Source organism: Fundulus heteroclitus, chromosome 10 (assembly GCF_011125445.2).
Source record: "Fundulus heteroclitus isolate FHET01 chromosome 10, MU-UCD_Fhet_4.1, whole genome shotgun sequence".
Lineage (NCBI taxonomy): Eukaryota > Metazoa > Chordata > Actinopteri > Cyprinodontiformes > Fundulidae > Fundulus > Fundulus heteroclitus.
Window position 1 is genome coordinate 14,007,724 of NC_046370.1, and position 25,860 is coordinate 14,033,583.

Sequence of the window (25,860 nt, forward strand, 5' to 3'; positions counted from 1 at the left end):
AGATGTTTTAATTTTAAATACCAACAACCAACAATTAATACCAACAACAATGGTAATAATAACTATTTTTCGTCAATGGCAGAAGTACAAGCGGATCGTTTCTACAAGGCAACCAATTCAAAGCTGGGTCCAACCACTCGCCTCTAAAAAAAAAAAAAAAAGTCAGCAAGACAAGAGGAAAAACCCAAAGTAGACCCTGCTGTTTCATTTTTAGTTTCTTTTCTGGGAAATTTGAGTTTAAGGAGTCAAAGTATAGGAAGTTTGGAAATTGCATATATATATATATATATATATATATATATATATATATATATATATATATATATATATATATATATATATATATATATATATAATCCTTCATTATGTGCATATGCAGCTCTGATTTCCTTCATATGTAAAACTTCATAAGATTGTTTTGGACCAACAAAGACTGCGCTTGCTAGACATTCACTGTTTCTATTCATACAAGATCTACGGTGAGGCATTTGAACGCAACACCAGCATCGATTATATCGATTGCGCTCACACGGCACGGAGCTCGCTGGTAACAACAGCATCACACACACAGGAGCGCTTGTGAGTGAAAACCACCGCAGAGATGACAATTAAAAACGCTCTCCGGGATTATGGACAGAGGTACCGACCGCGGATGGCTTGTCTCAGAAAGGTATGTTTTTCCCTTTTTTATTGGACATGATGAAAATGCCAGCTCTACCCGGGGCGGTGAAAGCGCACCTGCAGATTCTCCGTAATAAATAACCAATGTTTCTAATGACCGGACTCTGATGGCCACCTATAACCTCATACATCCATGTGTTGATTTGTTTTTTACATCAATTAAAAGAGGATAACCCTGCCTCGTGTTCAAACTGAGGCAAAGCAAGTTGACATGTGGGTTACTGAATCCTTAGAAAGCCAAAATATAACAATTAAAAACACTAGAAATAAAAATTGTATCACACGACACGTCTAATTCGGAATTCATATCACAGTTCAGTTAGTTGGATTAATTAAAATGTCATTTTAAAAGAAGTAGACACTGAGAAATACATGTAACAATAGACACCAGGTCAAAATGTTTATTATAAACACCATTGGGGGTGTCATCCATAATTATCGTTTTCTTTCTTGTTTTAACCTTTTCCCGGTGATAAGGTCATTCAGTATAATGAGCATTAAGTATGGATCAGTATTAGTCCTCACTGGTACGCTGAAGAGCCACTGGAAAGAAGTTAATCCAGCAGCTGCGTACTTGTAAGCAACAGCCTGGTCTTCTGGCCTGAATACGTCATTAGAACAGTATTCACTCTTATATTGTTAAAACAACACGTTTCTAAGTATGTTATTGGGACTTTGTGTGATAAAATAGAAAAAAACAAAACGTTACAGTCCGTCCCAGATGGGGACAGAAATGTTTCTATGACAGGTCTCCAACAACAGTATTCCTGCACCTAAAATGCAATAAAGACGTCAAAACGTCTGCAATAAGCACATGACTGTTAACAACAACTCTTAGAAGTGTGTAAAAATACACTTCCTATTTCAAAGTGCTCAGGGAGGATATGACAAACGAAATCAACCAGTCAAAAGTTTGGACTCGCTTTCTCATTCAGTGGTTTGTCTTTGTTTTTATTAACTACCTCTGGGAACTCCTTCAAGTCAGAAAAACATTTCCGGGGACTAACCTCACGAAGCTTATCGGGAAAATGCCAAGACTGACCGGAGCAGTAATCAAAACAAAGGAGAGCTATTTAAAAAAAAAAAAAAAAAAAAAAAAAAAAAAAAAAAAGCTAAAATGTGCAAGATGTTTTGAATTATTTCACAATTTTGTTGGTTTATACATAATTCTATGTACCTACGAGTCATAGTTTCATTGTCCTCACTATGTATCTGCAATGTAGAAAGCCATAAAAATAAGTAAAGGCCATTGACTGACAAAGATGAGTCCAAACTTTCGAGTGGTAGTGCAGCTTTCTGGGCCAGAGGGGTTTTAAATTCCCCTGCTGACGGGAGCAGCTGTAATGAGAGATGGAGGGGATGGGAAGGATCATCTATGATCAGGGTGGGCCTTCCTGATCACTCGGCGTTTTGAGTGGTCCGGAAAAGGAGGTACGAGGTGAACTGATTGTCTTGCTGGCCCGGTTTGCGGTCCAGGTCGATTTGACTTTGCGTTTTCATTGTGAGAAAGTTGTACCAGGATAAAATGTTGAAAGTGATGATGGATCCAATGAGCGATTTCCAAACCAGTGTTCAAATGTCCAACTTGAAATGAAAAGTTCCCGATTTTCTCAGCAGGTGGAGATGTTGTTGCTCCTTTTTTCTTAATAAAATGGACTCTGTGTGCACTTTAAAAGACAGCTGGATGTCATTTTTTTGTCCCAAGGTATCTGAAGGACCCCACCTGCTCCACCTGCTGGCTCTGGATGCTGAGTGGCTGAAAGAGAGCTGACCTGGCATCTTTATTTCTGGCCCCTCCAGCACAACTCCGTCGTCTTTATGACATTCAATACCAAGAAACTGTCACAAAATCCTCTGACCAACTTGTCCCACTGCCAGTCGGCATCAGGGCCGAGCGCCGGAGCCTGCAGTCCAAATGTAGCAGCAAATTGTGAAGTGGTAGGCAAAATAAGTTTTTAAAAGAAACGTCTGAAAAGTGTGGCACGCCCGCTTACTGCAATACCTCTAAATAATAATAATAATAAAAAAAACAAGTTCAGTAAACCAAATATTAAGTTTAGTCAAGATGACCCGTGGTTGCTCTGGAGAAGCTGCATAGCTCCACAGCTCAGGTGGTGGAATCTGTAGAAAGGAAAAACTTTTCACAGTGGACTGAAGAAGTCGGGTCTCCTCCATGAAGGGGTGACATGAAGAAAGTAATTGTTAAAAACTACCTCTGCCCGGCACCCTGAACTCACCATCCGTGCTGCCAAACATGTGGATGGGGAAGCTGGTCAAAGTTCAGACCTAAATTCAGATTTAGATCTGTGGCAAAAAAAAAACCCAACTGATATTCACAGATATCCTTTATTCAGTTGGACTGAGCTTTAGCTAATTATGTGGAAAAAAAAAGAGAATAAGTAAAAAAAAAAAAAAAATCAGTCTTTATAAAGGCACTTGTAAGGAACGCTATACAATGCATTGACTCAGAGTGCCTGAATACAAATGCGCACCATCCTTTTCGTTTTTGCACTACTTTATGTTGGTCTATTGCACACGATCCCTCCCATAAAAAAAAAAGCCTGGTCCGTCATATTTTAAAAAATAGATCTATATATTCTAAAGTATGTGTTTAGCGTGAGGCAACAAAATGTGGAGGATAATGAAAAGCAGGAAATTACAGGTGATTCGTCTCGGTGGATTGCCGATTCAACACTCGCGACACCCCTCTCTCCTCTGGGGAACGCGCACAAAATAGCTTTGAGTTCGAGTCCATGAAAGCCAACTTTGGTCCGGCCCAGCTTCGGGGCTTACAGCCTCTCCAGGATGACTTCAAAGCACAGAGCCACTTCAAACAGACCTGAGAGTCAGCTGAATGGCTCGCTCCCTCGCCATCCTTCCCACACACACACACAGACACACACACGTTTTTACACAAACTGAATGGGCCCTGTGCCGGATTTCATGTTTTCCTGTACGCACGACCGAGACCGTTGGACGTATGGGAGCCAAGGGATCCGTATTGATAACGGAAATGCTGTTTGGGAAGAGGATGAGTCATACGAAGGCGCCCACACACAAGCCAAAGTAAAGCCATGAGATCTAGGCACGGTGTGTCACCCCTTAGCACTTTCTAATGAAGCCTCCACGTTTTTTTTTTTTTTTTTTTTTTTTTGTTGCAAAACACAGAGCAGTTGTCTGGGAATATTTCATAAATTGAAACTGCTGTTTGTGGATGACGCTGTGGGGGGATTAAGTCTTTCATAAACATAAATGAGGTATACAGTAGCACTGTGAGTGGTTAAAATGAGAACAACAATAATCAGCAGCCTCAAGGACCTGTTGATTTTTTTTCTTTAGTGTACTTCAGTCGGATTTTATGTGACAGGCCAACATAAAGTAGTGCTGAATTGTGAAGTGGAAGGAAATGGATACCTTTAAAAAAAAAAAAAAAAGGCAGGCCTTTTTGTATTAATTGACACTTTTTTTTTGATATGTCTCGAGCAGCTTTTCACACCCAGAGCCCTTTTCTTTTCACTTATTCTGCTTTACAAAATAGCTCAAGCTCGTTCGGATTTAATGGGGATGTGTGCGCGCAGCAATTCTCAAGTCTTCGCCTAATATTCCCTGTTAGATTTAGGAACGGGCTTTGATCTAAAGCATTGCATCGCAGCTCGGTATGTTCCGTCTCTCAGCCTCTTTAAGGTTTTCTTCCAGGATTGCCCCGTATTCAGCTCCATCTGTCTTTCATCAGCTCCTATCGGCTCCTGGCCCCTGCTAAAAAAAAAGACCCCCACAGCATGATGCTGTCGCCACCTTGTTCTAGCGTAGAGATGCTGTGTTCAGGATCATGCTTGCTTCAGTTGTGGCTTCATTTGACCATTTGTGCCACCCTTCTTCCATTTTGAGATGATGGATAGTACGCCGCTTTGTGAGATGTTCCAACGTTGGAAACTGTTTTTCTAACCTAAGCCTGCTTTAAACATGTCCACATCTTTACCCCTGATCTGTGCAATGAACAGCTGTGGGTATGTGATTCTATGAACCGATAAAGGTTCTTTGTGAATGCAACCGCTTGGACCCGGATACACATGTGCAATCCACGCTACTCAGATTTCCATGAGTTTAAAGACCATAGCCACGTAAAGTATTCCTTCCACTTCCCAGTTATACGCCTTGTGTTGATCTGTGCGCTAAAATCCCAATGACATGCTCTGATGACAAAATATGGAGAAATCTGAAGTGCATTTAAATCAAAAAGGGCTGTGGATTTCTACTCAGGTACAACATTTTCCTCCTGTTTTCTCTCTTCTCACCATTACTGTGTTCTTTCACAGGCAGAGAAGGTGCTGCTGGAGATGCAGGACCCCTGCACAGGGGTGAAGTCGCAGCCTCAGAGACTCGTTATCACCATCATACCCCATGCTATCACTGGTAAAAATGATAATAAAAAAAAAAAAAAAAAAAACTGAACCCTCCCACATAATCACAAAAACCAATCAATGCACATGCACAGAAATGCAGACTGGATGTAGTCATTCAGCAGCTGGCTCTCTGATTGTGGCTGCGTAGCGTCTCTGAGGGATACTGGAGCTATGTATGGGCTCAAACTCGAGAGCCACGGATTTCATTTCCATGACAACCACGGCTGTCTCCGACTCAGGCGGAGGGGAAAAAGTAGGAGGTGAAGAAAGATGATTGAGCAGGCAAGAAGGAAACGGGGAAGAAGGAGACTAAAGCAAAGATTCCCACCTTGATTCCTGCATTATTTACAAGCCTCCAGCTCCAGCAGCAGAATGATCAAAAAATGAGGAAATTCCTCTTCTTTTGTTTTTCCTTACTTTTCTCTTTGCCCTTCTTTTGTTTTCTGCGACCGTTGTTCCACCACAATTTCATATTCAATCTTCTACTGTTGTAACTTCTTACTTTTTGTCTTCCTCTTCAGGTGAAGATATAATTGCATGGTTGGCTGACAGATTTCAAATAGATCCTCAAGGTATGACATCAGTCTTTCAATGCCCTCCAAAGGGTTGTAATTTGTTATTGTAAATCTTTAGAATTGCCCAAGCAGCTCCCAATGTTCATAACCTCTTCACCTGCTGTTTCCAGAGGCCAGCAGCTTTGGCTCCATGCTGGTGGCCCTGGGATACATCTACCCTTTGCAAGACCACAAGCGATTAGTGATCAAACCAGACACCTCCCTGTATCGCTTCCAGGTAAATACAGTGCAATACAACTTTATTTATAAAGCGGTTTAAAAACAACACCGATGACCAAGGTGCTGTACACTGATAAAGACGAATAAAGTGAAGAAATACTCTTGTCAGCTTACCAAGGAAAAATATAACAAAACTATGACTAATTAATAAAACATCAAAACGATAAAATTAATAAAAAACCTAAAAAATAGATAAAATAATAATAATAAAAAAATACAAACAAACTTCTCAAACTGACTTAAAAGCCAAGGAGAAATAATGTCTTTAAGAGAAGATTTAAAACCAGCAAGTGAGTAAGTCTGATTGGCAATGGCAGCGTTATTTCACAGTTTGAGGACAGCGAGTGAAAATGCTCGCTCACCTCTCAGCTTCCGGCTTCGGGACAACCCTCGGTAATTGATCAGCTGACCTGAGTGAGCGTGAGGGAGCATGCATTTTAAAAATCAATTCGGAAACGAACTGGAAGCCAACATAGAGATGCCAAAACCGCAGTGATATGTTCTCATTTCTTTGTGTCCGTTAAAAGACGTTCAGCAATATTTAGAACCAGCTGAAGTCGATTAATTAGACCAGTTAACCCAACAGTCATGTTTTTGGATGGCTGGAGGAAGCCGGAGTACCCAGAGAGAACCCACCCATGCACAGGGAGAACAAGCAAACTACATGCAGAAAGACCCCAGGCTGGGCTGTGAACCCAGGACCTTCTTATAAAACAAACAAAATAGTAATATTTGTAGGAAGTGCATCTGTAAATCACTTTAGATCTGAAACATATAAAGGGTCTCACCGGTTTCCATTTTTTATAGAAAGGCATAGGATTTCCATTTTTTTGGGGGCGTTGATTGTTTTTTTGTTTTCTGGTCAATAGAGATTGTAATTTGCCTTTTCTCAGCAGCAACATTGGGATATGGCTAAAATGCTTGCAATATTTGGCCAGTTTTACTGGCTGGATAAAAGTTAGTGGATGTTTGCGCTGCTGTATACTATGGCATTAAAAATAAAGAAAAAAACTGGTCAATAACAGATAAATACTTTCTGTTGTTTAAAAAATTTCCCATCTCAAGGCTATCTTTTCTTCATATTTTTGTGAAAGGCAACACATCTGTGAATATTTCCCCATATGAAAGTGTCTGTGTGACTCAACTGCCTGTGCAGGTGTCCAAACTAGTAACATTCTTAAATTATGGTCATTCCAATTTACCAAAAGGACACACTTTGTACAAATGGTAAATGATCTGAACTTATATAGCGCTTTTCCAGTCATGCTGACCACCCAAAGCGCTGTACACTATAGCCACATTCACCCAATCACTCTCACTAACACTCTCACTAAAGCCGGGCGTACACTGTACGAGTTTTTCCCCTTTTCGGGCCGATTCTTCAGTCGTGCGAGCATTTTTTGAATCGGGCCGAATTTCAGCTTGATTGTAGAGGGGGGGAGGAGGGGGGACTGGCTTCTCACGACTACCTCCCGCTCAGGAATCGGACGATCGTGAAAATCAAACATGTTTGAAATTCAGTCGGCTGTCGTGAGGTTTTCGTGAGCGCATCCTGCTGTTCAAGCAGAGCTACGAGGGGGCGCCCTCCCCTCCTCTCCGTCCCCGCCAGCGGAGGGAGGGGAGCGGGCGTCCCTGAAGCAACCTCCGGCCGGTGTTGGGGAGGGCGAGCCGTCCGGTCCGCGCAACGCGCTGGCCGCCTGTTTCTGCACTCCTCCGCTTGCTGGGGGGGGGGGGGCAGGCGACCTGCCGTGCCGCGTGGCCGCCGGTGCGTCTCTCCCCTCCTCTCTCCCCTCCGTTCCCCTGACGCCCGGTGCCTCCTGCGGGCCTCGCCAGAGCTGGGCTCGAACCCCTGCTCTGGGTCCCTGTCACCTACCGTCGCTCGCCTGCCTCTGCCACCACAGCGAGCGGTCCCAGAGGGGACACGACGTACAGTGTGAGCAGTCCGGTCTCGTCCGAGCGTCGCGCCGCACAGATCGTGATCTTTTTAAACCCCGTGGTTCCGTCGCACAGTTTGAGATGTATATAAGTACCACCACTGAAAAACTCGTACAGTGTACGCCCGGCTTAAGACGGAGCTTGGTAGGCAACTTGGGGTTAAGTGCCTTGCCCAGGGGCACATCAACATGTGGCAAGGGGAAGCTGGAATTGAATCCACAACCTTCCGATTGCCAGACGACTACTCAACCTATTAAGCCACAGACGTACAGTTATTGAGAGAACAACTCTTAAGTGATGCAGTACCATTTGGTCAACCAGCTACCTTCAGAAGTTACCCTATTTACTCAAATTTAGGATAAATTTAAATGTAAGTGTAGATAAAACACCCCAAACTTGGAATTTAGCTTTGGTTCCAAGTGTCGACAGTGTACAGTATTCAGTATAAATATGTCAACTTTGGCAGAAATAAAATAAGGGTAAAAGGAAAAGTATGTATGTGTATGTGAAGCTGTTTTTCATATAAAGAAAAGAAAAAAAAGGAAAAGATGGGGACCAAAGAAAGTTTACTACTCAGGCTGTTTTCATCAAAAGAGACGATCTCTGTACTGCAAACATTAAGGTGAAAATCTAAACTGCTTGTGTCCAGGATGTGTGTGGTCTGTAGAGATGTTAGCCGTCCTTTTCCTGACCCTAGACCAGCACAAGTCCTGGATGTAGAAAAGCTCGGACGCAACGATCCTCGCTGCAGACCCACCTGTTTGACGCAGCCTGGACCTGTTTTGAATTTAAAATAAAAATCTGCCTGGACTCTACCAGTCAGCTAGCAGATTATGCTCTAACATAGATTTAGTTTTCATTCGTCTTGAATCTGAATTAATCTGAACATGTCTTCTCTGTTGTTTCAGACGCCATATTTCTGGCCCACTCAGCAGTGGCCCGTTGAAGATACAGATTATGGTGAGCTATGTCGCAAAGTTGCTATTCACAGTTCATCCCATGTTCTGTCACCAAACGTCCTCTGATTCCGACGTCTGTTCCATTCCTGAAGCAATCTACTTAGCAAAGAGAAACATCCGTAAGAAAGGAATCCTGGAGCTTCACGAGCAGGTGACGATACCTTCAAAGGATTATTAGGGTCACTTGGAGAGGGAAAAAAAATCTATCAACGTTTTTTTTTTTTTTTTTTCATTACATAATGAAGTTAAAAATATTTGGAATAAAGTCAAAATATTGGGAAAAAAGTTGAAATGTTGAAAAAAAAAGTCAAATCTCTTCCATGATTAATTTTAGAAATATTGAGAACAAAGTGGAAATAATATCTTTAATAAAAGACATACGGCTGAAACTGTTGTGCACTGCAAAAAGGGAACTAAAAGTAAGTCAAATTTTCTTGAAATTAATGTATTTATCCTTGATTTAAGGAAGGTAAATAAGACTATTTGCCAATGGAGTGAGTATTTTTACCCCTAAAATAAGACAATTAGATGATAGAGATGAAATGTTCCTATTTTAAGTGCAGAAATCTTATTCCATTGGCAAATAGTCTTATTTACCTGCTTAAATCAAGGATAAATACATTAATTTCAAGAAAATATGACTTACTTTTAGTTCCCTTTTTGCAGTGTGTTCTTCCTGAGCAGTAGATGTTTATTTGCTAAAAGGGAAAATGTGTTTGCTACTAAATCTTTTTCTAATGTATAAAAGTTACTTGCTAATTAACATGAGATACAGTATATCCCGTATGGTTGCAGGTCATTTCAACTCTATTGCTGATACTTTTCCCACTTCTTCCTCATCCCGTTGCCTTTTTTTCTCTCACCATTTCATCTTTAATCTTAAAACAGGCCAACATAACCACACACCTCCTCCTCATTTCCGTTCTCCGAGTGGCCCTAATACTCTACGCAGAGTGATGCCAGATGAGCTCCTTTTATTCGAATGTGTTTTCTTGCTGTTTGTTACCCTCAGGAGCAATACAACCATCTTCACAAGTGGATGAACCACAAGTGGGATTTCATCGTCATGCAAGCTAAAGAACAGTACAGGTAGGCGGGCAAGAGAAATTGCCGACATCTCAGGTTTTGTTGTGAAGAAAGTGTTACGCTCACATTGCTTTGTGTGTGGTTCTGTATTTATTTTTTTATTTTCTAAAAGAGCTGCAAAAGAGAGGAAGAAGCCGGACCGTGTGGTGTTTGACTGCCAGGAGAGAGCCTACTGGGTGGTTCACAGACCTCCGGTTAGAAAACACTCACACAAGCTTCCACAATAACAATTTCGTTGAGCCAAAATGAACATGACACATTTCATCCTCACTAGGAGCTGTTTTTTTTTTTTGTTTCTTTTTTGTATGTTGAGTAAACGTCAGGGTCCATAATGAGATTACCGTTCCCACAACATGTGCACTGTTAATAAGTAGTTGCATCTGACAGATTTCTTTTGCTTTTGCTTTTTTTTTTTTAATGACACAAGTTTAAGATCAAAGCAACAAATACATCTTATTATCAGACAAATGTAACCTGATTAAAATGCAGGCTTTCAGTGAGGATTTCGTCTACGAATGAAATCTAATAACTGGTTTTGCCTCTTCTTCAGTTCAGTCATACTGAAGGGTTTTTGAGCACGATCTGCCGTGGCCGTGGCACAGCATCTTTATCGGATTTAAGTCCAAATTTTAATTAGACAACTCCAAAAAGTCTAATTTTGTTTGGGCTTCATTTTTATCTGAGCCGTTCACGTTCAGAAGCGAAATCGTTGGTTGTGTTTTAGGATGATTTTCCTGCTTCTGCGTAACCAAAAAAACGCTTGAGCCAAAGGTGAAGAAAATATGGCGGGACTTTCTCCTTCAAGATTTTCTGGTAGAGGGAAGAATTCATCCATCAATTATAAAGCAACATTCGGAGCTGACGCTGCATGTCTAGGTTGACTTTGTCTGATAATTAAATACATTTAGTTTGAAACGTGTAAGGGGGACAAAAAGCAAAAAAAAAAAACAGGAGAAATCTGTGAGGGGCTAAAACCTGTAAAAACACTGATAACAGTCAGAAACAGGGTGCAGGTTCATACATATATGCTGGAAGTTCAATACCAGCACAAAATAAATTGCGTGCCACTTCCATCCTTCCCAGGGCATCTCGTTATCTCGACCCATGACTCCTCGTTATCGTGGCATGTCCAGGCAGCAGAAAAGGGCACGACTGATTAATATTTCATTTCTGCGCTGGAGAATGTGTTGCAGTGTGTTGCGTCCGGTGGACACGGGGAGTCTCGATGTCGTGACTCTGGTGTATAGAGCGACCGAGTGGGGCATGTCAGTCAGTTATATCAAAGGACAGATTCTGCTTTAAATAACAGCTTACTTGCACCGCCACAAATGTTTTATCTGTGTTTTATGTGATAGAAGAATGTCAATAACAGGAGAACTGTACAGTGTAAGGAAAGCATGCACAGTTTATTAAAAACTTTTTAATGTGGGCGTGCTTCGGTGGCCCAGTGGTTAGCGCGCACAACTTCGTCTCTCATGTCTCTCCCCCTCTCTCGTACCCCCTTCCTGTCAGCCCACTATGCGAATAATGAGCCACTAGTGCTGTAAAAACCTCCAAAAAAATAAAATAATAATTTAACGTGATAATTGGCTTATATTTGAAATCAACCTGGGTTACTTTTATACCCCGAAATAAAATCCAGTTCGGTCTGTGGCTTTCAGAAGCCTGTGTGTACTTTAATTTCAGTATAAATACAACTGTTCTGTGAATGCCTCAGAGGCTTGTGGTTTACAGCTCATGCATGAAAAATGTGCTCTGGTCACACATGACTAAAATTGAAGTAGAACACCATGTCTCTAGATAAAACTTAATTCAGCATGACTCTGAACACACTGTCCCCGTGTTAAAACCTGATGGTGGCAGGATCATGCTGTGGGGTGATTTTTCTTTAGCCAGGACGGTGAAGGGGATAGATGGAGGCAAAATTGGAAAACAAGACTGTTAGAGACTGCAAAGGTCAACGTACTTTAACAGTATTCAATAGCATGGTTTAGATCAAAGCGTATTATTGTTTTAGAATGGCCCAGTCAAAGTCCAGACCTGGATCCAATAAAGGGCCCGTTGCATAACTTGAAAACGGATGTTCACAGATGCCTTACTTTCTATTTGGTGAAAGTATAATGGGCCGATATTTTCAGTCTCTAGATGTGTAAAGCTGGCACAGACGTATTCCAAAAGACTTAGCTGTAAATGCAGCAAAATGTAGTACTAAAAAGAATTAACTCAGGGGGGCTGAATGCAATAAATGCACATGAAATTTAGATTTTTACCGTGTATCAATTCCTTCCATCTTCGCAAGTATGTGCTGTTTTGTTTTCCTCTATCACATAAAAAAACAACAAAACACATTAAAGTTGGTGACTATAATGTGGCAAAATGTGACAACATTCAAGGGCACTACGTTTGTAAGTCGCTCTACGTACTGAAACTGGTAAAGTGAGCCTGCTGAGTGTATAAAAATCACTACTGTAGGGAGCATTTACAGGTGAGTGCATTAAACATTAACATGGTGTAAGAGCTAGATAAACACCGCTATGAAGGAGTTACAACCGTAGACACAAATTTGTTACAAGCTTTTGACCGCTAAACACAAGACGCAGTTACCGAGTGAGTGTTGTGGGTCGACTGCCCAACGTTAGTCAGTTTATGGCACCAAATTTCTGCCATTGAAGCAGACAGCATCTTCTTTAAGTTGGATTTGGTGTAAAAATCCCTCGGTTCCTTCATGTTGCGCTTGAACGGGAATTTCTCAACCTGAGCAAGAAGAAGAGCGAAGCAACCAATTGTGATGCCTCTATTAATACAATTAATTCATTTAAAAAATAAAAAAATATATTTATTACATGTTAATCACAGTATAATTGTTTTGCCATGTATATAGTTGTTTCTCTGTCCAGGTTCGCAGCACAATGTGAATTGGCTTTATATGTCAATGTCATCTATAAAAGTCAGTGGGGGGTGGGGGGACTTACTCTCTTTTTTTTTAAAGAGGGGATTAAACTAAACATACAATATACGTCACAATATCCACTTTTTTAACACTGATGCTCTGGAATAATAGGAGGCGATCAGATTCACAAACTCATTTTCATTGTTTACATCCCTTTTAAAGGCCTATTTGTATAACCAGGCATTTCCTGTGCCCCCATGTTCACTAATGGCTGCATTATGAAGATCTGAGATGTTATTTGATTTATTTCTCCTTGCGTTTTATTGTAATTTGTTACTCGCCACTGCTTCCACTCCCAAATGTAATTACTCATCGCTGTTTGTGCAATAAGTTAAAGGTTACCCTGGCGTCTTATAGCGTAGAAGAAAATATATGGTGTTCCTATAGAAGTTGAAACATGCAGAAGTGTAATATAAATTCAGTTTGTCCTAAAACCTGTGATGGAAATTATTTTACAGCCGCACCTAAAGCTTTTCAGGGCCAACAAGTTACCCAAGAGCGGTTTTAATAGTTAAAGGTGCATAGTGCAAGTTTTGAAGTTAAATAATATTTATTTTCTTTCCCATACAATGAATCACATTTGCAGCAGGTCATACCTGCAGATGGGTTCTCTGTTACGAACCAAAGACGCTTGTTATAAAGGGCTTGAGTAAGTTTAGTCATCAAGGCATGTTTTACTAAATATTTTTTTTGGGGGAGGGGGGTTTACTTAATATTAGTTCTGTTGAACTATTTTTCTTATTCTGTTTTGATCCATTAATTGCAAACAGATTTTACTTTGCACATTTCCCAATATGCCATATGTGGTGTTGTGGCTGAAAAACGTGAGACGCAACTGTAAGTACGTGCGGAGTCACTTCACACTTGTAATGAGCCTCTTGGTGTCTCTAATGGTTAGAAACAGTATTAGTATACAGAATCAACTGTTTATTAGCATCAGAAAAAAGCCACCTGCTCTAATTAACTGGCCCTTTGCTAAGCCCACAGTGTTTAATTGCCCTTTTATAATGTGTGTTCAGCCGGGGACGGTGAGCGCCATGGACTACGGGCTGGCTCGAAGGACAGATCCTAATGCACACGAGGTAACAGGTGAGTCTCTGCATGACCTGCACCATCATAATTCTTCTCAATCAGCTTATAATTACTAAGAGGCTTTAATGCATGAATGCTGCTGCAGGGACTGATACTTGCTTTCTATTTCAAGCCTACGTTGTCTGCCTCAAACATTGATTCCTTTCTAACTTGTCTCCGCTTTTGTTCTTTTCTCCTCTGCAGGCCTTTTCCCACGGCTCTATTTATTTATTTATTTTTTTCCAACCCACCGCTTGCGTACAATGACGCGCACCACCGCTCTATACTCTAAAATCAGTTTCCTTGACTTCAAAAAACTGTCATTTGACGAGAAGGAAAACCACCTTCAGTGCTTAAGAAATAAACTCAAACGTCTTTCATATATTTTTGTCCTCAGACCCAAACGCCCGACGACTACGAGAGAATTGTAAGTGGGAATGTTCACGCTTGTGTTCTACTTTCGGCCTCTTTCTTTATTGTTCAGCTAAAGTCGGTGCTTTGTTCTGCCTCGTGTCACCTGCTGCAGATGATCTTCACCCAGCAGTCCATCATGAGACCCAGAGTGAAGTCATCTGTGTCCATCGGCGCGTAAGACAGCTTCAGATTTATGTCCCCTGCCCTCTGATTTCTGGAACAGCGAAGTCCCTTTTTTAGTTAACTCTGATCACCAAGTGTGCATCTTAAAAACATCATCGGTATGAGACAATGACAGCGTGGTAACCTTGGAACAAAAAAACATTTTCTTCTTCCCCACGTTCGGCTTTACTTCCCAGCTGAACGACTGTCCACAGCAACAGGTGGGGAAGGGGGTGTCTTTTTTCAGAATACATCTCTGCTCTGTTTCTTCTGAAATTCAAGAGCTGCCTGACACACAGTTATAGTGGCTTTAAAACCATAATCTTACAAAAATGGTGTTAGACCCACGTCTTCTTGTGGAAGCTGAGAAAAACATATTTTTCTTATTTTCATCATTCTTTTAACAAGATATTTGTCTTGTGAAAAATGCTTCACTTTTTAACCCTTGGGTCTAAAAATCAGCACTCTTTTTCTCCCTTGAGATTTATTTATTCAGGTTTTTCCGTGCTTCGGGGTAGATATTTCTTATTTGCACGGCTGCAGAGCTTTCTGTGGCCAACCAAGCAAATTATTAGCTGACAGTACAACCAGGCAGAAGCTGAATAAATATGAATTGTTTGTACGGGTTTAAAGAGAAAACCTCTTATGCCTAAGAAGAATAATGGTCCAACTTAGGCTTGCAATGTTCGATCTGAATGAAGCAAATTACCTCTTAAAGGTAACCAAAGCAGAGATGTTTGGCCGTAACTTGGAGCACCCTCTCGGATTTGGGCCTGGGGTTGTTTTGTTGCCACAGGATCTGGGTACCTTGCAGGCATTGAGTTGACAATGAACTCCTTTATGTAATAAAGGATTATTCGGTCAGCTGAAGCTTTGCCCAAACAAGATCATCGAAGGCGTAATGATCATAAACACAGCATTAGCTCAAACCAGACTCACCTGAACGTAAAAGTCTCTGTATGTGTAGAAAGTAGGGCTGAACAATTAATCACATTTTCAATATAATCGTGATTTAAAAAAACACTGTTTCCAAATCGCAGAGGTCTGCAATTTTTGGCTATGTAACAATTAGGGAATTAGACACGTGTCAGTAAAATGTTTAAAGTGGGTTTGCCTCCACATGGAAGGGAAGACAGTTGCAGCAGTGAGATAATCTAATTTTATTACTTGTTTTAGAGTTTGTATAATCATACAAAGCATTAAGTTCTGGTCAATCAGTTTAATACATAGACTTGCTTGTTGGTTGGACTTTATGTTCAACAATGATTGATGTCCAATTAAATTAAAAGCTGTTCCCTTAAATAATATTCTGATCAATAGAAACATTAAAAGTTCATGTTTAAAATAGTCCTTGTTTACAAACATCTTTATTTAGAGGCCATTTTTGTTGCTCGTGGTTAATGCGGAGAAAAGGCAAAATTGCAATTTTGGTTGAAATATATTGTAGGCAGAACGCAATCATTTCTGAGTTTAGATGCTGTGGGTCTTTTAGCAACTAATCCACATGGCGAGGAAACAAATTGATTTGTTGTTTGTATATATTTTAAAACGCATGATAAATTAAACTGGAAAAAAAAATCACATTAAATCGCAATATTAAGAAAAAAAATCGCAATTAGATTATTCTTCCAAAATTGTTCAGCCCTAGTAGAAAACATCATTTTTGCCCACAAGTCTGCATCACACACTGAGTCTTATTTCCCGTGTTGCAGACTGGTGAAGTACTGCGCCACCTACAGTGGTCACGACCCGTTTCTCTCCAAGTGCCTCCCCAGCAACCCCTGGCTCACTGACGACACCACGTTCTGGACCCTGAACATGCCCAAGTGAGCCGGCCAACCAATCGCGCATGTTCCCTGAAAGCTGGGCTCAGTTGAACCGTCTCATTTCCCTCATCTGCGGTTATTTCTTTGTGACACAGCGTGGAAGTACCCACCAAGATGCGTGTGGAGCGGTGGACGTTCAGCTTTAAAGAGCTGCTCTCGGACCCTCGAGGACGAGACGATTTCCGACTCTTCCTGAAGAAAGAATTCAGCGGTGCGGGTCATATTCAATAACCTGACGAGCCAGATGAATTTCGTTCCGCTTAGCTTCACTCACATCCATCTGGGACCTCTCCCATAGAGAGTGATTTCTTCAACCAATTTTATTGTCCAGCCAATCAGGACGCAGGGCTGGAGTTTCATAGATGTGACGTAGTGGAGAAGCGACCGTGAGACTGATTCAGACAACAATGGCAGCTCTCATAGAGGAAGCAAGCGTTAAGATTGATGCTGCCATTTCTTCCATGTTGTCCAATCTACCTAATATTGTTTCATTAAAAGAACATCAGAGAACGGCTCTGAAGGCTTTTGTTGGTGGAAACCATGTTTTCGCCCTTCTCCCGACCGGATTTGGCAAGTTTTGTTTTCCGGGCCGCATCCACGGCGGAGCGGTTAACGTGAACCATATTAGGAGTCATTTAGTCCTCGACACTGTCGGCCCGGGATCGACTCCGACCCGCGGCACTTTGCCGCCTGTCTTCCCCCCTCTTCCTGTCAGCTCACTGTCAATAAAACGCGTGCCACTAGAGCCACAAACACATAAAAAAAAAAAAGTTTTGTTTTTTCCTGCGTCGCTCTCATCAGCGTCACGGGTTGGCTTCGGTGTGAGTGGTTGAAATAGCACGTCGATAAAGATGACAGACAAGTGGCTTATCCAATCATATGCAAGGATTTTTGATAAGGCCCAGCCTTCTGAAACGCCATTCCTATGGATCTGTCCCAGATGGATGTGAGTGGAGTTAGGCGGAGCGAAATACATCTGGCTAAGGCCAGGTTACATATTCAAGGGAAATAAGCAAGAAAAAAACATAGGGAGTGCGGGCTTGATTGCTTGTCTGCTCTTCTTTATGGACGTTTTTAGGAGAGAACTTGGCGTTCTGGGAAGGCTGTGAAGATCTGAAGTGGGGCACTGCTGTGGCGATGAAAGAGAAAGCAGAGCAGATCTACAAGTAATGATTCCATATCTTCTTCTTTTTTTTTTTTTTGGGCAAGCCATTGATTGGAGTCGATTTCCGGAAATGGGTGTTCTCTGACTTTAGTTTACCTGCTGCCAGAATTTCTTAAGATTTTAAGCTTATTTCTTATAATTTTCAGTTTCTGAGCAGCTACTGGTTTAGAAAATGAATCCAAACGTTTGAAAAATAGTTCCTAATCAATCTGGTTTGAAAGCCTGTCGTCCTCACTTCCCCCGTCTTTTTTTTCCAGGACATTTCTGGCACGCGGCGCCCCGCGTTGGATCAACATCGACGGAAAAACAATGGAAATCACAGTGAAGGGGCTGAAGCACCCACACAGATACGTTTTGGATGCAGCCCAAACTCACATATACATGCTAATGAAGAAGGTCAGTGAACACATCAGCAGCCGGGCCGCAGGAGTGGCACTGTTAAATGTCTGTTTAACAGTGATATAGTAATATTATTTACAGAAATATGACTATATAATTGCTATAAATAGGTAGCCGGAAATAGGAGTGTGTGTTAACGAAGCTGTAATTAGAGTTGATGCTAAATGTGCTCATAATGTAAAAGTAGTTAAAATAAACAGAATCTATGAAGGATTTGAGGATAAAAGTAAGTTATTTTGGTCAAACCTTGTCATCATTCTTCCTTCCTTCCCTCCTACGTCCTTCTGTTCCTTCCTTCCCTGCAGGACTCATATGGGCGGTACCTAAAATCTCCAGTTTTTAAGGAAACCTTAAAGAAAGCCGTCAATCCTGAAGAGCACAAATTCAAGTGAGAAAAAGAGAGAGAGCTATAAGATATTGTTACATTTACCGTCCAATATTTAAAGAATGTTGAACTTCTATTCTGATTTTCTTTCTATAAAATCTTAAAGAAATGCAATTTACTTGATTAACAAATCATTCCCCCCCATTCCCCCATCAGAAATTTAACTAAAGGCCAAACATTGTCACCCGCCAGGCGAAAGCGACCACCTCCATCACTCACCCTTTATGTCTCCCTTTATATTTCCCTCAGTGAAGTCCAGTTGGAGCAGAACGCCAGGAACAGACGGCCCAGTCTCAGTCCCATCATCATCCGACAGCAGGAGCAGGAGCAAAGGGCCAAGATGGCCGCCAGTGCCCCCGTTGACATTACACAGGTCATGAGCAAACTCAGCAAGCAGGGCAAGGAGATGGGTCCACGCCATTCCAAGTGAAAACACCTCCCAGTTCGGCGACAAACAGGATTAGCATTTGAATTATTCATGTTTTTTTTTTTTTTTTTTTTACTTTCACAGAGGATTAGTTTTAGATTAAAAGCTGTTTTTACTTTAATAATATTCATTTTGGTCTCACATTGCTGCGTAAAATACTCATTTAGAAATGGAAATGTGTGATAGTGAAGCTTTAACTTTTGGAGACTAGATTTCATGTGAAATATCTTCAAAATATGAAATATTAAATTAGACAAAAACTTGAATAAAATAGAAATAGTTATATATTTTGTTTTTGTTAAGCCTCTTTATCAGTCAGGCATATTTAACTTAGGAACACTGAAAATGTTTTCTGTTGAGCAAACCTGTTTTCACAAAACTGAGAAGTAAGGATAGCACTTTTTTGTGTGTGGTGTTTGGTCAATAGCGGTGCACCATGAATGTCTGACATGAGGCCCTTCAGAAAAAAAAGATAACACTTGCTAAATTACAGTTGAATTATGATGAGTAATTACAGGCAGAGGACCAAAGTCTGATGTCTTATCAGTGGAAGCTGCCATTGTTTCTCACATTGTGTGTTCTATGTCGGGGGTTCCCAAAGTGGAGGTCAGGACCCCCCTGGGGTGTGGGGGGGGGGGGGACACGAAACATCTCTCGGGGGTCGCGAGATGATTTGCTACTGATGTCCTAAAAAGGTTTTGTATTTCTTTATTTGTGAGACTGATACCAAAGTATAACTTTAAAAGATGCTTAACATTCCACGTTGTGAAGCAGGAGGAAAGCTGCACTCTTTTGTATCTTTTGTAAGTTTCTATAAAAATACTACTTTATTCTCGTAAATTTACACTTTATTCTCAACATATAATGACTTTGTTCTCATACCCCCCTCCCCCCTCCCCACCCAAAAGAAAAAATATTAAAGAAATAAAACTATGAAAATCCCACCCACTAAATGGGGGTCACCAGTTTCTGGCATTATTATTTTGTGGGTCGCAGGCTGAAAACTTTGGGACCCCCTGTTCTATGGTGTCCATCTTTTTCTGTTATTGTTCTGCAGTGCTGTCTCTGTTTTTCTTTGTCATCAGTCATACGTTAATAAATGAAAATCACCTCATTTTTATTTGTTTGTGTTGTTTACTGTGTGTTTCCATGAAGTCCGTCAGTCACGATGCACACTATTCACATCTTGGAGTTCCTTTCTTCCTTCCTTCCTTCCTTCCTTCCTTCCTTCCAAAAAAAGGCTTTTACAGAAAATGAAACAGTGACCGTTATTTGGCTGTCTTATGAAATATTCACCTGCAATGAGGTGTAAAGCTACTTTTATACTATAGCCAATATCAGATATCGCTTAGTTATCTCTTAGTTGATTGGTTGAAACATGATTATGTAGAAGAGGACTCCAAATTTTCCAGATCCCACACACTGGCTTTGCCCTCTGACTATTGTCTCTTGCCATTTGATCCCACAGCTCTGCCGATTTACCACTCCCGTCCCTCACCTCGCCGTCTACTCCGGAATCCCTGACCCGCCCTCTGTCACCGCTTCACCCTCCCTCCCTTTCCTCGCTCACACCCCGGCGTGTCCGTCCCCCATCAGCGTGGCCTTAGACAGCACCTCGGCCTCTGAGCGGCGCCTGGAGGCCAGCGAGGGTGAGAGCAACGCCGAGTCCCGGCCCCCTGACGGAGGAACCTTGTCCAGGTCTCGAATGGCCCTGTCGCTGCGGCGACTGCTGAAGAGAGGCTGCAGCCCCTCCGCCATGTTCGCCAGCCTGTCGCCTAAATGTCACACAGCAGCCACGACCAGCAGTCGCATTCAGCCGATCACACCAGAGGAGCCCAGCCACGCCCCGCCCAGAAGAATCGGCAAGTAAGTCGCACCTGCAAATACGGCCCTCAGTCTAAAATCTTTACTCTGATGTGATGCTTTTTGTCCCCCTCATTACTTTAATAATAAGGTGCAGTGCAAATGGTATTGGTACATGAAGAAGGCGCCTCAGTCCAGCCACAGATGAGGTGAAAATGGTGCAAACGTTTTTGTTTTTTTCTGGTCAGCCTCACTGATTAATGGTTAAGGCTACACAGCTGTTCAGGCCCAGTCCCCTGAGTTTCCTTCACATTGTGCATGTGGAAATACTCACTTTTAAACATAGCCCAGAGCTCTACTGTTGTTTTTCATTGATTTGATTTGACCAAACGTTTAGGCGATCGCTGATCACGATCATTCAGGATTTTTTTTCCGGCCACATTTTTTATTCAAAGATGATTGGTCTTTGAGGTAATATTGCGTTGGACAGTTCTTAACCGATTTTGGTGGTTTCTGCAATCTGCCAATGACTTGACCCTTCTGAAACAGACTGCCGTCTTTTCCACAACCACGGGATGTGTCGTTTGACATGGTTGTTTAAGAAATGAGAAGCAACTCATTGCACTAGTAGGGGTTAAATAACTTGTTGCCAGCTGAAACATAATCGCCCATGCAGTAATTAGCCAATGGGAGGCGAATACCCATTTGCTTAGTTAAAACCAGCTGGCAACATTTTTTAGTTTTTTTTTTATGCCCAGGCTTTGTAGATGGTAACCTTGCCTGCAAGATGAGTTCTGGTGGTATTTGTGCGTTCACAAACACGAGATAATGCGCAGAACAAAGAGTGCTCCACTATACCAACCCGGCTGGCCAGGTTGAATACAAGGAAGCATAAAATAAACTTATTATTCTTACTTTTTGGTTTTATGGCTGCCTTCGCTGCACTTTTGATGACATAGTTGCAGTGGTGTCAAAAGTACACACATTTGTTACTTAAGTAGAAGTATAGATACTGCAGTTTAAAAACACTCTGGTAAAAGTTGAAGTATCAACTTGACCTCTTTACTCAAGTAAAATTGAAAAAAGTATGTGCTCCAAAAACTACTTAAAGTATAATAGTATAAAGTAACCTTTAAAAAAATGCCACTATATGAATTGAAAGCTTAATTTAAACACTGATTATTTCTACATGTGGCCCAAGACACAACATAATCATTAACCCATTAGTCAAAGACAAAGTCACTCAAGGAGCATGTTCTCTCTCAAACTTTATTGGAATTCAATTCAAAACAGAGGAGCCTGCAGAAGTGCCAGAACATAAATGTGTGAGTTCCATCAAATACCAAAGATAAACTATACCCTTTGGTGCAAAAACATTCTATGTAGTTTGTGTGTGGAGGGAGGGAGAGAGAGAGAGAGAGAGAGAGAGAGAAAAGAAAGAAAGAGAAAGAGAGAAAGAAAGAGAGAGAGAAAAAGAGAGAGATAAAAAGAGAATACCTCTAGAATAGCTAACCAATGAGTGTTTGCATTATATGACTCATCCAATTACACTAGTTCTCACTAGGTGCGGATGGCGCCAATGATCTGCATTGGATTGCGCAAATTACGTGAAATAAATATTTATAAATATTAAACTGAAGCCAAGAGTAACGAGTAACGTTTGTTTTAAAAATGTAAGGAATAGAAAGTACATTGTGTGAAAATGTAATGAGTAGAAGTCAGAAGTAGGAAGAAAAATAAGTAATGGAGTAAAGTATAGATGCCTAAAAAGTGTACTTAAGTACAGTAACGAAGTATTTGTACTTCGTTACTTGACACCTCTGCATAGTTGTCCTTTTTCTGAAAAGGAAAAAAAAAATAGTATGGATGGATTTCAAAACTGAAAAGAGACACAAAATGCTTTGTGCAATATCTTTTAGCTTCTTTCAGATCAAAGTAGACATTCCCCCCGAAGTGCCGGATCTACCCCATCGAGTCTGAGGATGAGGAGGAGGAGAACAGGCCTGCCTCTCGGGACAGACTGGGAACGGAGGAGATCATCTGCCCCTGGGAGAGCCTCACGCGACATAATGGGACAGGCTAATTGGCCGGATTTAACACAGGTGTAACGCCGCGGGACGCTGAGGGGTGGTTAATGTAACAGAAATACCAAACAACATCAAGACCTGCATGAATCACTCAGTCAGGACGCCAAATGACGGGAAAGCATCTGGCTGCCAGCTGGTTTAAAACAATGTTGTTGCAGAGGTGATCTCTTGCTTGCTCTGTTTCCTCTCAAACGCCATGAAAAAGTATTTGCTAGAAATTTCAGAATGAAAAAAATCTTTCTTTTTCAAAACAAGGGGTTCCTTGGCGGTGCTCATGTGTTTTGTGGATCTGGACGAGGGTCCAATGCGTCTTCTAGGGATGCTGCAGGAAAGGCGGGTGGTCGAGATGCTTTTAAAAGTCCCTGTAGACCCCAAAACGAGAGCTGTGTTCACAGTTTGAGCCCAAAGTTGAACCAGTTCTCCCAGACCCTGTCAGGGCTGCTCCTTGGCTGCCCTCTGGTCTGATGGTCCCGTCTGCAGTCATGTGATCTGGATCATAGGACTGTCCCACTAGGTCAGAGGTGTCAAACTCTTTTCTATATGGGGCCACTTTGGCGTCATGAAGTCGTGAAAAGGGCCGGTTGCACGTGTATAGACGATACTTTTCATTTCATAATTTCATTCCAGTTCAGATAGAAGTATAAAAAATGCACAGTAACATAAAAGTAGCACCCTTAGGCCCAGTTTATACAGTTTATCTGCAAAAAAAGTTGATATTGTGGTTAGTTACACTTACAGGAGGCACAGTTTTAGCCACTTTATACACTTTAAAAGGATATATGCCTCTACTTTATGACATGATATGCTTTTTTTTTTTGGCTCTTGAGGGCCGGATAACTTACCTTGACGGGCCGGATTTGGCCCGCGGGCCTTGAGTTTGACACCTGTGCACCAGGTGGAGACCCCCAGGAAAGTCTCAGAACCTGATGGGTTTCCCTCCCAACCATGGCACAATCTTTGCGACTCTCCCAAATCAGCTCCAGAGTGTAGCTGGGGAGAGGGATGTGAGGATTTTCCTCCTGGGCCTGTTACCTCCACGACCTCCTCTTAGATAATCAGAAGACAATGAATGAATGGATGCATTTCATCTTTCAACACAGAGAGCATGGCTGCTCACATCGTTTAGGTCCACAAGACATAGAAGGTTTGTCTTAAAGTGTTCCTTTAACTACAGCCGTGCCAACCCAGACTGATGTGGGCCCCAGCTGAGCCCGGCTTGAACAGGAGCCACTCCACGCGGGCACGACAGAGTTTCCAAAAGTTCAAGTGCTTTCACAGCTGGAAGCCTTAAACCATACCTAGTTTGGTCTCGAAACTAATAAAGTCAATAAAGTAAGATGTCCACAGTGTTATTTTCAGAATGCCAAGGAAAGAGAAGAAAAAAAGCATACATTCAGTTATATTGTTGAGGATGTAAAGGAACATCAATTAAACAGCCAATTAAGTCTGAAATCCTCAGCAGTGAGTGGACGAAGCAGAGACCCGTCGACTCTGCTTTCACATGCTTGCTTAGATGTTTCTATATACTTATTGAAGTAGAGAAGTTTTATTGTACTACAAAATAGACTTAGAAGCCTCTTTGTATAATAAATTACCTCTTTTGGAAGAAAACAAAAAAAACTGAGCCAGTCCAGTTTGGGCTAAAATGGGAGCATGAACAGCAGATCTAGAAACAGTCACAGTGAAAAATAAAAAAACGGTACAGCCTCTTAATTCTACCGTTGTCGTTATCAAGACATGATAAAAGTGATCTGGTCTTCATCGGGTTTTAAAACGACAAATTGAACCTCAAGCGTATAAAAGCTAAGAGAGATTCCACACTGTCATTATTTAATAAACAAAGATAAAGCCAACTATGGATAAGCTGTGTGTGAAAAACTAAACATGGTATCAATAACCTTTAGGAGTCACTTTCTAATTTGGCTGTGGAGGAATTTTTGGCCCATTCCTCTTTGCAGCACTGATTTAATTGTTTGAGGTTTTATTTGTTTCTGCCCAGCTTTCACCGCATTGTTTCACCTTGCTTCTCATCAGCGGTTCCGTTGTAAATTACCTGCAAGTCTCGGGATCCCTTTGTGCTTTCGTTGACCCTTTTTGCCAGAACTTCAGACAGAAGGTTTCACGTTTGACATGTTTGAATTATGTTCTTCACAGAGGAGTTTGTGTCTGACTCCGTGGCTTTAAGGTGGATAGGGACTGTGGTTGCAACACAGACATTATGGACAGCAACTCAACGCAGCTCAGTTTCACTTATATTGCGGCAATTCACAGCGTATGTCATCTCAAGGCACTTTACAAAGTCAAATCAGTCAAATCATAGAGATAAATTGGTTATTCTGTCTAAGGAAACCCAGCTGATCGCATCAAGTCATTGACTTGCACCATTTACTCCTGAAAGAGCGCATAGTGACAGGGGACATTCGCTTGCAATGTGTCGCTGGCTTTGCAGCAATCCCTCATTCAGGTGCCTGGGTCATGTAAGCGCTAAACGAGTCTGAAACGTCGCTCCTCCACCATGTGGAATCAACAGGAAAATAAAAACAATAGTTTGTTAGAAAATAAATAAATGTAAAAGTAGTTTAAATTGTGAAAATATATGTTTTTTGTACATTTTGTGGCTCTTATGGCCTTTATTTGACAGCTGCTAGGAGAGAGGGGAGGAATGACATGCGAATAAGGGACTCAAACCTGTGATAACCTCGCCACGGACTAAAGCCTCTTTATGTTTTTATGCCCCTACGCCCCCTCTGCATCCAAAATATGTTTTCTCTTATATTTTGCTTTAAAGTTAGAATTATTTAGAACCTTTTACGTTTTAAAGAAAAATCTTTGTTGGCATTGCAGCTATTAAACCCTTCCTCTAAATGCTGACAAGCATGTTTGCGTGTTTCCACTGGTGTTTTTGACAATTTATCTTCAGTGATTAGCTCCAAGTCTTCAAGACTCCAAAGACATGCCTTCACCCACTTAAATCTGCCAGGAGTATGAACGATTTCGGGCTAAACTGTAAGTCGAGGGTGTCTGAGTCCAGTCGTTAAGAGCTAGTATCCTGGATCTGTTAGATGCATCCATTCTTCAATGTAGATGCGTCTAAAAGTAGCAGGATAGTAGCTCTGGAGGACTGGACACGGGCTCCCCTACTGTAAGTCATGCTGCTGTATTAATTTTTTTTTCTTCTTCAGCGCTTTCAAACAAGCTACAGTTGTTCCCTCTTTTTCTCACAGTGCCGTCATGAACTTTGACATTTAGGATTCTCACTAAGACTTGTAGAGTGTGAGATGGAGCTCTCGGGGGTTCGGGGTCCTGTGGGTTT

The 25,860-nt window shown here is 41.5% G+C and overlaps 1 protein-coding gene across 2 annotated transcripts; it reads left to right on the forward strand.

Moving 5' to 3' along the window:
• Window positions 1-487: 487 nt before the first annotated feature.
• LOC105926428 (regulator of G-protein signaling 9) lies at window positions 488-22,532 on the forward strand. 2 transcript variants are annotated; one of them, XM_036142074.1, is made up of 17 exons: window positions 488-670; window positions 4,998-5,094; window positions 5,606-5,656; window positions 5,770-5,876; window positions 8,722-8,773; window positions 8,865-8,923; window positions 9,785-9,861; window positions 9,971-10,052; window positions 13,828-13,890; window positions 14,277-14,306; window positions 14,406-14,467; window positions 16,168-16,281; window positions 16,377-16,492; window positions 17,360-17,447; window positions 17,704-17,842; window positions 18,151-18,233; window positions 18,480-19,259. In XM_036142074.1, exons 1-17 carry the CDS (start codon window positions 602-604, stop codon window positions 18,658-18,660), a joined length of 1,470 nt encoding a protein of 489 aa, XP_035997967.1. In that variant the 5' UTR covers window positions 488-601; the 3' UTR covers window positions 18,661-19,259. The 2 variants fall into 2 exon arrangements, with proteins under 2 accessions (XP_035997967.1, XP_035997968.1); XM_036142075.1 differs by lacking the exons at window positions 488-670; window positions 4,998-5,094; window positions 5,606-5,656; ... (3 more) ...; window positions 9,785-9,861; window positions 9,971-10,052 and adding exons at window positions 20,126-20,523; window positions 22,380-22,532 and having other exon boundaries at window positions 13,846-13,897; window positions 18,480-18,603.
• Window positions 22,533-25,860: the final 3,328 nt, after the last annotated feature.